General features: G+C 34.3%; 2 protein-coding genes across 5 annotated transcripts; both read right to left on the reverse strand.

Moving 5' to 3' along the window:
* Nucleotides 1–4,125: 4,125 nt before the first annotated feature.
* Nucleotides 4,126–5,931, reverse strand: LOC107414883 (uncharacterized). The gene is made up of 2 exons (XM_016023092.4): nucleotides 5,532–5,931; nucleotides 4,126–4,436 (listed from the first exon to the last, which is right to left on the reverse strand). The coding sequence occupies exons 1-2, from the start codon at nucleotides 5,693–5,695 to the stop codon at nucleotides 4,313–4,315; spliced, it is 288 nt and encodes a 95-aa protein (XP_015878578.1). The 5' UTR covers nucleotides 5,696–5,931; the 3' UTR covers nucleotides 4,126–4,312.
* A 320-nt stretch (nucleotides 5,932–6,251) lies between these two features.
* On the reverse strand, nucleotides 6,252–12,446 carry LOC107414882 (V-type proton ATPase subunit H). 4 transcript variants are annotated; one of them, XM_016023090.4, is made up of 12 exons: nucleotides 12,257–12,436; nucleotides 11,980–12,076; nucleotides 11,081–11,206; nucleotides 10,728–10,830; nucleotides 10,580–10,652; nucleotides 9,731–9,796; nucleotides 9,499–9,616; nucleotides 8,511–8,672; nucleotides 8,174–8,299; nucleotides 7,873–7,998; nucleotides 7,291–7,470; nucleotides 6,252–6,805 (listed from the first exon to the last, which is right to left on the reverse strand). In XM_016023090.4, exons 2-12 carry the CDS (start codon nucleotides 12,007–12,009, stop codon nucleotides 6,557–6,559), a joined length of 1,359 nt encoding a protein of 452 aa, XP_015878576.2. In that variant the 5' UTR covers nucleotides 12,010–12,076; nucleotides 12,257–12,436; the 3' UTR covers nucleotides 6,252–6,556. The 4 variants fall into 4 exon arrangements, with proteins under 4 accessions (XP_015878576.2, XP_015878577.2, XP_048326330.1 ...); XM_016023091.4 differs by having other exon boundaries at nucleotides 11,980–12,116; XM_048470375.2 differs by lacking the exon at nucleotides 6,252–6,805 and adding an exon at nucleotides 6,844–7,037 and having other exon boundaries at nucleotides 12,257–12,446.
* Between the last annotated feature and the right edge of the window lie 1,087 nt (nucleotides 12,447–13,533).

Genomic DNA, 13,533 nt, shown 5'->3' on the forward strand with positions numbered 1-13,533 from the left:
AAGTATTAAATATAAAAAATTAATTTATACTAAATTAGTATAGATTTCATTTGTACCGATCATAACTAATACAAAATTTTGTTATTGTTACAGCACTGGTACTCGTATGTTATATGCTAATATAAAAAACTTTATGAAATGGGTTTCTGTTGGTTTTTGCATTTAAACCCCTGAAAACAAGCAGAGGGATCAATCTCTAAACTTTGTATATTAATCTTTGTAAACTTCATGCTTTAAATGTCAACATAATCAAGTAGGAGATTTTTGATAACCTTAGAGATCCTTAATCGGTTTGCAACCCGCTCACTAGCCATTTCAGCTATTTGAAAAGGACTTGGCCCAGCATATAAATGGCATCATGAATTGGATTACCCAAAACAATTGAACTTTACGATTTTTCTTAAGACATATGGGAAATGGGATTGAGCATATACATAGGTTCTATCTGTGGAATGTGGAGCAATTAGCTAGAAAAATATGTTTTTGTGTATGTATAAATTGTAATGTATGCGTGAATGTACATACATACATACATACATACATACATACATACATACATACATACATACACATATATATATATATGGGAGTGGATGAAATTAATTGACAACAAATCATATTCAGAAACCGCTTGCATGTAGAATTACCTGGCGTAATAAACAATGTTCAAATTCGATTGGATGTGGTAAAGATATGCCTTTTGTATGGTGGGAAGCTGACTAGCAACCAACAAACTTTCCTTTTATCCTATAGGTGTGGCAGATCGATCGAAATCATATCAGGCTATAATAATATTAGGTGAGATTTCACCTTGGATTAAAAAAATATGTACTTATTTAATTCTTTTCATGAACTTGATTGATGCATCCCCTGGAAGGCCTTTAAACCGTTTTTAGATTTCAGTGCATCTTTTCTGGCTGTATATATAATTATACTAAATACCACCAAATGGATTAAGTGAAAAATGATTAGGAGAGGGAATCTTAGTGAAGTAGTCCCAGAATATCACATTTTCGTCCACGCTTGGCCAGCCGTGGAATTTTGTTTACCTCTACCCACAAAGTAAATAAAATGATGCAGATGTACATGTAGCCATGGAAAATTTTCAAATTATTATATGAATGAATTTGAGCTGAAAATTTATGTCAGACCGAGAAAATTATGACAGATTGAAGAAAGTAGAAGGATGCATTGGGTGGGTAAAGATTAGCTAAAGATTTGAATCTAACCATGATATGCCATCCCTGTAAGCAAACAAGGGGTTTGGTTAAAATTTGGGAAACCCATACATATGGGAAACTTGACCTAATCTTGGTAATAATCACTCCACCTAAACTGTGGTCCTGCGAGAAGAAACTCTCTGAAAGTGAAACTGACTTCATCATTGTATCTGTAACTGCATCTGTGTTTAGGAACCTAATTATTGGGTTCATCCTTTAGCTGCCAATTTATTAATATCTATAATCAGTTAGTAATTTAAATTGTCAACCCAAGTATTTTGTGTCTGATCTGTTTTCATTTGATATAATATGTATACATATGTGAATTGAAACGAGCAACACATGAGGCTCAGCCCTGAGGTGAGGGATGACGGATAATTGAAGAGAGTGGAATATGGTATGGTGTGGTTTGAGGCGTGGCATGAATGAATAATAATGTTCCATTCCATTATATAATATATTAGATAACTATCCCATGCAACCGCAAAGCCATCAAAGTATTCACTTTAAAAAATAAAAAATAAAAAGAAAAGGCCATCAAAGTACCAGGAGGGAGGCCATGTGCATGGATCCTCTTAAAACAATTAGTCCAATGGTTTTGGGGTCCACTTATGTAGGCAAATGATGCTTCTTCTTAAATAATCATTTTTCTCTTTGATAAAAGCTTCTCCTTTAATAATCTATCACATTTATACATGCCATTGCTTCAGCTTTCTATCCGTGATCCCATTTAATTTCTTATAAATCAAAAATATAATTAAAAATTGCAACGCGATCGAGTGACACTTGTTTTCAAATTTGAGCCAAAAACCACCCCCCAACTACCATACTGCATGAATTCTAAAGCAATGCCAATTTTTCCACTTTTGACTCTCTCTCTCTCTCTCTCTCTTTATGTGCTTTTACCATATTTATTTCAAAGCAACGTGTGGCGATGCTTCCATTTCTGTATAAAGGTGAGTGAGAGGGAAGACATTGATTAGTTATATTTTGGTGAATACATCGATTAGTTATTGGTAATTTAAGAGGTAAGCTTTGTCAATTGCCTGTGAGCTGCACTCTACGAGGATCAGAGTGAATGAGAGAGCACAAACTCCATATACCACCAACACCAACTAGAAACTCTCTATCTCAATTTATACTAGGAATTCTTTTCCATTTCTTTTTGAATGACTTTTATACTAAATCAATGAAAACAGAAAACTTTCTAATTATTGTTTCATATGCATAGAACCAATCATGTTAAAAAACTTTAAACAACTTCAATCCCCTCTGCAATGAGAAGCAACAAGCACAAGGAAACAAAAAAATATAATAAAATATCTCTGTTGTATCCTCGAATATTTAACACAATAAAAACTTTAATGTATGGAAATGCACAAACCAATCGGTCAAATCTTCAATCTAAAGAATTTACCATTAATTTATTGATGTATAGTTTAAAATCGTCAAAATGCCTCTGCAATCTGCTTTACTACTGTTGACCAAATAATATATATATATATATATATGCATTACTGTTGTCAAGCATCTATCCAACCAATGATGGAGGCTGACAGGAGAAAAATGAAAACATTCATTTTTTATAATTCCAGGTTGAGCAAATCAAAGGTGTATGTTTGGTTTGAAAATGTAAGAAATATACATAAATATGGTGGCTGTTGGAGGCCTAAGAGTAGCTTTGCTGCTTTACTGGCAACCTCAGCCAGCTCAAGAAACAAAAACTTCACAACTTTAAATAGCCCACAAAAATAAATCTAACAATAATTATTAAAAAAAAAAAAAAAACAGGGAGAGAGAGAGAGAGAGAAGTAGGTAGGTATAGGAATTTGATGTTTGGTAAAATGTTGTGAGGATGTTGCCAGGGTGTTGTTTTTGAAGGAAAAGAAGTGGATGATGATGTGTCAGCGCATATAATCACCATTCACATGCAAACAATGCACCATGTCCCCCCACATGTCATGCTTTTTAAAATATCATTTTCTTTTCTTTATTCATGGGCAACATAGCTTGCAAATTTAATAAAACTCTCTCTCTTTAGTCTGTCTTTATGGAATGACAGGGGTTCAACACAACAATCTGGGAATTGTGCTGTGAACTGAATTCGTTGGCGTTGTTGGAGAATGACAACAATATTTACTAGTTCAAAATCCTAAATCCTTGCAAAAGCCAGAAACATATAAAGAATCTTCGGTGAAAAATATGATATTTGAATTCTTATATGTATATGGATTTGAGAATCATCAAATATCCTTCGTGGTAAGTACTAGCGGTGGTGAAAACAACTGTGACCCACATGGATGGGGGACAGGGGAATGGGATAAATTGGCAGAAAATTGCAGGAAAGGGGAAGAAGGTAAAGCAAAGAGACAAAGATGTACTTGGCAGAAGCAGCAGAGGCCATCATATTGCATATGCATGCACACATACATATGTTAAATGACAAATCATTAACTCCTTTTCTTTTTGTCAATGCCAGCCTCACTCACTCAATCTCAAAACTCTTACAAAATGTAACGTTTCTCAACACCTCATGCGTATCACGCCCCTTATCCCAATATGAGGAACATACGCTTCTTAAGAGTAAGAGTAGTGCATGCTTTTCCCTGCACTTTCCCAAATGCAGGCGCTGGTCCCCAACTGGGCCCACATGATGGGTCACTATGGGCTGGATCATGGCTGTTAGCCCAGTCCAGTCCGCACCTAATTGACTAGACTCGCAACATTTGATTTTCACATTTCACTATAAAATAAAATAATTTCTTTTCGAGCCCCTGCCACAAAAGTATCTTTCTCTTCTTCTTTTTCACTCTGCTTTTTTTGTGGTTTTAGAAAGGAGTCTTAGGGGAGCGCCAGGAGCATTCATATAGAAATTAGAATCGCTAAGAGAAACAACAAGCACACATGATCAGAATCAGATCATCTATAGGAAAGAAGATGAAAATGTATGGAGACAGAAATCGCTACATATCAGATACAAGTATCAACTAGAACTACCTAAAATTGATATATATCAAGAGAGGAGGTGCATACATATCTACCACACATTTATTTTCATTGGTTCGGATCCCAAGTGAAGAAAATTATCATATTCAATCATCATCGTAAGAAGCATGGAAACTGGTGGTGCAGCCAGATGCTTCAGGATCTTCAGCCCCACAACAATCATAGAACTTGGCAGCATATGGCGGATCATCTGGGCCCAATTCATAGTACCTGACAACAACAAAGCCAGGAAGCATCAACTAGGAAAGTTGTTTCTATGAACAGACACCAGCTGACTAATAAGAGGAAACAATTAGAACCTACAGGTTGATCTTCATTCTTTAACTTACGGGCAAGCGGGTAATATTCAGTAGTTCATATAACTCCATATATATGCATATATATATATATATATATATAGAGAGAGAGAGAGAGAGAGAGAAAGAAAGATAGATAGATATGCATGATGTGATATGTGTTAGCTATTTCGTGTGTCTCTGTTCAAAGCAGAAAGCCAACCCAGCAGTGCTCATATTTCTAGCTACGTGTATTTTGAAGCTCATTTGCAACAACTGTGGATCATTTTTCATATCTACATCAAGTTTAATCCTATGTACTTCTCATCGACTGGAAGTGTAGTGAAAACCCCAACCAAAAAAAAAAAAAAAAAGAATACAGATGAGATAACCCGTTGTTACTACGAATGGGTTGTTACTACTAAAGAGTTTTATAGGTGAGACCAGTGGTTATGTGTCCTGTATGTCTTCAGAAGCTTTGCTAGACTCCATAGTGTAAATGTAGAAAGTGCTGGATGGCAATTGGAGTTTGCTCATTAATTGACCGGAACTAGTCATGTTTCTCAGAGAATTTTTAAAGGAATGGATAAGAGAGCATCAAAGACATGGACATTTTGCCAAATCTACAAGGTTTGAGATGTCAGAATTTGATAAAAAGCACAGTTTAGTTTACTCGCTCACTAATGATGACAGATTACAAAACCTCTAAGAAAAGAAGAGAGGCGAATGGCAATGGTAATAGTATGTATGCATACACACCAAAAAAAAAAAACAATGTTCCTCCAAGAAACCAATTAAATCTGAGAGATTGTGATAACGAAAAAGTAAATACGATAGGTAAAACACAACCGAAACAATCAAAATTCAGAGCAAATCGGTAAATCAAAGTTGGCAGGCATGAAACAGTCTGCTTCTAAACAAATCGCTGTAAGTAAAGTAAACAAAAAAGTAGAAAGAAATTCAATTCAAGAGGAAAAATGAATCTAGAAATAAGCAATTAAGCAAGCAGGAGAGGAGAAAGGGAAAGTACCTCTTCTGATCGTCGTGACGGCGACAAACAAAAAAAGAAGGGTGGAAGCGACACGACGAAGAGGTGTTTGAGGAAGGAGTGTAGATTTGTTTACACCTTTTGCAAACTTTTTTTTCATCATTTTTATTCAACCGCTCGATCTCAATCTCATTCTTCTTCTCCATATCTTTTTTTTTTTTTTTTTTGGGTAGATTTCTGTCGGGTCTTTTTGCTCTCTATCCTTCCTTCCTGTAATCTCTATCCTCCACTCCACGCCCACAGTGACAGTTTCCCAACCAGTGAACCAAACCCACCAAACGGCCTGCCGTTTGTGTGCTATGTCCATGTCAATTTTTATTTTTATTATTCTTTTAATCTATTTTATTACCTTGACTAGACATCCGTAACCAACTGCCGTCTTTGCTTCACTTGTTCCTATGTCTCCACTACTCTCCAAAACTTTTTCCCACTGACCGACCGCAACATGTAATTCATTTATACCACGTCTGTCTTTAGCATGCTTTTCCCTGGTCTGCTAATACGAGTTTTTCTTTTTTTTTTTTCTTTTTTCTTTTTTTTTTTTTAATTTTAAGATGGATATTCTGGCATCCAAATTTTACTAAATAGTAATTGATTTGATTGGGTCGTTAAGTAAGAAGGAAGAACAACTAAATTACCATTCAATGCATAAATTCAAGTAAATAACAAACATATCTAGACGGAAAATGAAAAAAAATCACATCACAAAAGAACACCTTATTTTCTTTATTATTATTATTTTAATAACTTTAATTCCCACAATATGATATTCCACAAGTGAATAGAACAAATGTAATTTCCACAACCGTTTTGACAAAGCAAAAAATACGAGAAAAGGGCGAGCCCTACATAATGAAAATGAATTTTCTCCAACACAAGTCACATATAGAGAACATCTACATCATGGGAGAGCCAACACTGACTCCACTCCACAACTCAAATTCATGAATAAATACGCCCTTTCTTTTATGTCATGGAAGCTGCACCGCCAAATTGACTAATTAATTCTAGGCCTGCAAAAAGCTTGCATACTTTGCACCTAAGAAAAGCCTCTGAATACATAATAGTGCATTTTTGGTCACTTCAGCATTCTCATGAATCATCAGTTTCATCACCCGCTCCTTGGCCTTGAGGTCTGTCACTATGATTCGCCCAGCTGGATGGTGCTGGATGAACTGCGAAAGATCAAAGCAAGCAACTGCCAAAGCCCTTGGATCACTGGATGTATCCAAGATTGTAATTAGAACCCTCAGAATCTGCAACAAAATTGTCCGGTATTAGACTTTCGGATTCTCAAGTTTCTCCAATATATTATCTAAAAGCTTAAGGCCATGGCCTTGGCGCCTTGAGGGGTCTGTAAGCGATCTAGATGCTGTAACTACAAATTTCAAGCAAGAGCAACTCCACCATTCTCAATCCAAATCAAAAACAGCAGGCAAATTTTTGCTAGTAACCATACGATAACACCCACATTACAAAGAAACAGGGCTGTTACAAAAGCACAACCACATCAGAATTTAAGTAATCTCTGCATCCAATATCACAACACAGTTCTGCATGTTGGGTCAGTGGCAGGGGATCCTGCCACTGATAACAATAAAATCTAGGGGAAGACATAATATATCAAGAGATGAATTACATACGAAAGAAATGTTCCATGTTTATTTATTTCTTAAAAAAAAAAAATAAATAAATAAAATTAGACTTTACAAAAAGAGTGCAGCAGAGATCAACAGATTACCTGGAAATCATTCTCTTCAAAATTGTTAATATTTTCACGCCAGAATATTGCATCTTTGTGCATTGGAGACCAATCAAGATGGCCAAGGAGGACTTCTTGCTTATACTTGTCAAAAGAGCTTAATTTCTTGATGTTATCCTTCAGCCCCTCTTCCAGTTGATTCAGAGCTTCCAGAAGATCCTAGGAAGATGCAATATAAAATCAAGTAGAAGAAATGGTACACATTCTTGTATTCAGGCTATACAGTTTCAGGTATATGGCTTTTAGGGAATTGAATGCTGATGACAGATTTTGAAGGGAAATGAAAGCGAGAGGAGAGTAGGGCAGAAAGTGTAAGGGATCAAGAAACGAATAGATGTTATTATACAAGTAACACCAATAATATGTTAGAAGTCAAACTGAAAGGAAATTTGAACTTAAAATATGTCTTTCATCCTATACTTCTGCAAAGTCAAGGTGACATTAGATATAGAATCAATTTATGACAAAAACTACAATCATAAGATGTTATTCCTTTTATTTAAATCCATCCAAGAACATAAAAACAGAAAAAGCAAGTATACAACCATCTTATTCTCTCACCTCATCACTCCACGCTTGTGCTTTCAAACTCTGTACAATTTGTAGCAGTCCAAGGTCCACCATTTGAGCACCAAACGTCCCTTTGGAAAGCAAATTCCTAAGGGTCAAGACAACAACTCTGACAACCTAGCACAAGAATTGCCACACCAATAAGATGAGACATGTATACCATGATAATTTATCTGACAGGAAGATAAAAATGGGCAATAAGCTAGCATTCTAATCAATAAGAAAGATAATTTTATGGGGAAAAAAGAGACATAAGGAACAAACTCGAGATGCTATACAGCAAGATCATCACCTTTTCCTTTGTGGAGCTTTTGACAACATCTATGAGTCGTGCAAGGGCTCTAGATGTAGCCAAGTAATCAATTGCAGGTTCGTAGTAGGATAAGAGCCACACACATAGACATGTTTCATAAAGAAGCTGTTCCACAGACAATATATAGTCAATTTATAAGTATAATAAAACCAAAAAGCTAGCTCATCTTTTAATTCCAGAACTCTGAGATGGCATGCCAGGACCAACAAGACACACCGATGCTTATCCTCTTACCCAATAGGATTGGGATGTATGAACGTGGAAGCAAATAAATAGTTAAAAATGCAATAGGTATCTAAAACATTATAAAACTTGCCTGAATAGACTGTTGGGTGGATGCTGGAGAAATCAAGGGAATGAGCAACTTAACTCCATCTGCTTGAACAAAGGAAGATCTAACTAGAGGTTCCTTCAGTAATGCTGCAAGGCAATTGATGGCTGTTGGGACACCGCGACTGGGATGGGAAGGCTTCTTAAGCTGCAAAGAACATTAAGGACCACAATACGATAGCCAGCATGATTAAATTAGCATCTACAATATGATCACCACGCTTGAATAAACAGGACGGCTCATAGAGGCAAATATAATATACCAAAGCAATCTTCATCCACATAAGCATTTCAAAACAAGGACACACGACAAAACAAGGTCTAAAGCTCATAACACACAACAACGTATATTCTGTAGATTTCAACCATCTAAGCTTTTCAGCATCTGATATCATTTAGCAGAATTCAGTAAGTTAATTCAATGAGATGTCTTCTACCTTATGGGAATTCGAACTTTCTAACTATAGTTCTTTTGCAAAGGAAATATTCAATATATGATTATGAATACCTAGACTCTTTACCTAGGGACTGAAAGAATAAGATGAGACCATTTTTACCAAACTTTGAACGAAACAAAATATTAGTACTGTTTAATAAAGGTTCTTGCACAGAAGGTACGTCAAAAATGAAAAACCATTATACTTTCTCAGCATTAAAAAAATAAAAATAAATAAAGACAAAAAAGCCATCTTTCTTTTGGAAAAAAAAAATATCCAGAAAATCTATAACTTGTACAGAGGTGCTTCTGTCTCTCTGTCTCTCCGTTTTACTTTAGATGAAAGGAGGTGAGGCATAGATATAATTCCCAAAAGGAGAAAAACACCCAATAAAGAAAGAAGAGAGGTCAAATGCAATACTAAAGGAGTGATTATCCATCATATCCAACTACTGCAATACACAATTCGTCAGGCATTGGAAATGAATTAGGTACAGCTGCATTATATACCAAAGATAACTGAAAGCTGAAAGAATACCTGTGCACAAAGCCATTCTACTAATCCTTTCAATACATCATTGATAGTGGTGAACTTTTGCTTTGAATTTGAGGCTTCCCCATTTGCTACAATGCCATCTTGAGGTTTTGGCCTGGCACTACATAAAAATATAAGGGAAACTTGCATTTAACAAAATTTAGAGTATCATACAGCAAATTTATTACATTAGTTCCTAAAAATTCACACTTTATAAAGTATCTGTTTGAAGTACCTTACTATCAAAGCAAGTATCTTACAGCTCTTCTCTTGTATGAACCAATTACCTTTCCAAAGCAATCTGAATGTAAAAAAATTGCTCAATCAAAATTTAACAATTGAATGAACAGACAGCAACCTAGCGCATGATTATGAGGACTAAATTATAATTAACAAGTAATCATTGATTAAAACCCAATCCAAAGAACTACTGATAAATTTTATCATATGTGTTTTAAGTTGAAAAGCTTTGATTTCCTGTTGGATCGGTTGAAATTAACCAAAAAGAAAAGTATTAGTATTGAAGTTAAGAATTAAGAAAGACCAAGCCAATTATTTTAAAAAGAAATATAAATCAATAATTTTCCTGCCCAAAATATTGAAATACTTGTGAAAATCCTCTATCCTTTGTACCACATTTCCCCTTCTGCGAATGATCAGTAATTTAAAATCCAAATTGGTTCAAAGTAAAGCATGTCAAAGCAAATAATCATAAACAGCAACCACTAGATACTGATGCTCGCAATAAAATTGCCATGGTAACAATGTTTTCGTACGGTGTAAGCTTTGGAAATGTATTTCTTTTTGTTAAAGAGAAGCCATTTCTTTTAAAATACAAAGAGCCATATTTCCACTTTATTGTGTAATGATTTGTTAGTTAACCAGAAAGGGAAGACGGTTAGCATTGGTAATAAGCTTTAAATGGCAATTCATAAAGAAAGGAGATAACCATAGTTATAAGAAGGCCCAGGAACCGACTCAGTCTCAATAATTGATATAGAAAAGATATACGTATATAACTCCCTGATATACACAAATGATATTACATACATTTTGATAATCTAAATCGTTAATATATATTTACCTTAAGAAAGGCTCATAAGTATCCTCACTGGCTAGTGACTTATCATGGAACAATCTAGCTCTTTTTGGGTTACCTATAAAAGAATTAACCAATAGTTAAGCTTATATCAGTTCTTGTCCTATTTGAAAACCAACGAACTTCCAAATACCTGTAAGCATTTCGTCAATTAATGCCAGTACATATTCTATTGTTTCCTCCTTAAAAATATCTCGTAAAATGCTAACAAAAACCCGAACATAAGCTGGACCATCCTGCCACAATCAATCCCACCTATCAATATGTTGAAAAATATACAACAACAAAAATTACTTCTTGTAATCTATTTCAGGCAGTTCTCCCAACAGATAATGGTGAAGAACATATTACACAGAGTGGAAGAATATAAAGGTGTTCAGTGTACCACATGCCGATGGGGAAATGCCATAAGTTCTCAAAGATAACAAAATTCAGGGAAAAATTATACTCAGATAACCAAATGGATAAACACATAAAGAAAATTACATCATCCAGCAACTGTGCTCTGTAACTTTCTGATCTATTATCATAGCGCCTTAACAGCTGAAGGCATGTTCCAGTAATCAACTTTGTAGTCATGTACGTCTCCCATGGAATGTCCCTCTTCAGAACCTTCAAAATAGAAGAGGATATTAACCATAAAGGTAAGCAAACCACATCCAATTTTTTAAATAACCAAATGGTAATAGAGGAACACGCATAATTCTAAAAAAGAAGGCCAGGTGAAACAGCACGCAATTCAGAAAGTTCAAACAACCAAATTAATGGAAATTTCACAACAACAATAAATGTGGATCATTTGAGAAACCACATGATCGTGATCCATGTGCAATAGCAGGCCTCCATCCCACAAAAATCAAAGAGAGAATGGTGAAACGAGGCACCATTGTAGTAATACTGTTGCTAAGTCAAACAGGTTCAACATGTCAAATTAGTGCTGACTACTGCATGGCCAAAAGTTTAGTTGTTAGTATGTCCTAGGTAAAAAATGGGGTTATATTTCTGTATTCACACTTTCCCAACTATGAATCACCAAGCACGCTACCAGCGCTCACTAGAGTCCAAACCTTTCCTCTTTTTCAACTGAGAATTAAAAAAATAAAAAAGAGGAATTTCACAGCCATCAAATTATCTTCTACTTGTGTTTCCCCTTTTACAATACAAAACTTGGATAGGAAAAAGAAAAAAAAATCATACCTAAAAGCAGGATAATCAAAATCAAACATCAAATATCAAATAAAATAATTTTGATGCATGAGAGAGATGCCAATTGCTAAAGAGAGAAGCTTGAAATTTAAGAAAACCCCAATGTAAATTAGGTAAAGAAGAGAACAATTAAAAGTAAATAAGATCAAAGAAGCAGCCGCAGTGATTGGATCACAGACCTGTTCGGTGGTAAGCTCAGCATGGTCCATTGCTGCGATGGGAACTGCTTCGAAGAAGCAAAAATCCTAATTGAAAGAGCCGCTCCAGTTGGAACACCTACAGATCGAGCATCGATCAGATCAAACTCCAAGAACACCTACGACTCCGATTCACCCGGAAATTCACCAGAAATTCAGTGCTTGCAACCCCAGAATAATTATGTGAAAAAAGTTTCAAAATTTGGGTCGGGCTTTCGGAGAAGCAATTCTCTGAAAATTGGCATCGACGATGACTTACCGCGCTGTGTCTGTGTCTGTGTCTGTGTCTGTCTTCCCGTGTATGTGTCTCTGTTTGTGGGCTTCCTATGGAGCTTCCGAAACCGAAAGAGATCAAGGGGAAGTGGGCAGCAACAATGTGTATACGAGTACAATTAGCAATTTTGCGATTTCTTGTGGTGTTCCACTTGTAGTTTGACACGTATTAGGATACTTGTTATTATTCTCTATCCGATCCGACTGGTTTTTCTAGATCTTTTCAGCCAATCCCCGATTAACCTCTTGTCTGTCTTATTTATTACTACTTATGGCCGTGCTTGCTCTCTTACGATACCCCATATTATTATTATTATTATTATTTTTTTTTTTTTAAAGGCCGAGTATTTTTGATAAATTTAAAGGCCCAGTATTATAATAAGTAAATAAATAGTATACCATGGAAATAAATAAATAATACAAAAGTTTGGATTTCTTTTGGCCATATAACACCTGATTTATTATTTTTTATATATTAAATAGCACGCTTAAAAATTTAAAAATATCACATTATTATTAGTTTTATTATTCAATTTTCTTATTTGTATATAATTTTTTGTTTTTGAGAAATTGGTATGAGAAATTTTATCACCGAATCAATTTGAACTTAGAAATGTTTTTAAATTATATTTCTTGCAATAGGTGATGTAAAAATCTTAAACTTAAACTCTTGCTAGCATGAAAAATTTAGGCGTTATCTGATGATAGTTAAATTTCACTTTTTTAATGGTAGTTATAGTTTATTAATTATAAATTATAAAAGGGGAAAAAAAAAAAAACACAAACACATACAATTTGAAGCTGTATTCAATATTTATAACTAATTTGAATGTCTAATAAATTTATCTACTATTAACTAATCTTTAACAAGCAAATTATTTACAATTAGATAAAAAAATAAAAATTAAAATCCAACTATATTTTTAAATGACATCTTAATAAGAAATGTGTAAAAAAATTGACTAACTGATAAAATCAACCAATCTAATTTGTTTGGATTGATTTTTTTAATGTAATTGGATTGAATCAATTTTCAAAATTAAAAAATAATTATCTGTTCAGTTTGATTAAGTTTCTAAGATGAAAACCAATTAAACAAATCTAAACTAAACCAATTAACCATAAAATAAAATAAAATTATATATATTTAAATTTTATGTTATTATCTATACATTATATATTTGTTGATGTATAAATTTAAAAGTTAATGTATCATTATTATTAAATTTTAACTGATATTTTTTATTTTAATTTTTATATATT

Source organism: Ziziphus jujuba, chromosome 8, assembly GCF_031755915.1.
Source record: "Ziziphus jujuba cultivar Dongzao chromosome 8, ASM3175591v1".
NCBI lineage: Eukaryota > Viridiplantae > Streptophyta > Magnoliopsida > Rosales > Rhamnaceae > Ziziphus > Ziziphus jujuba.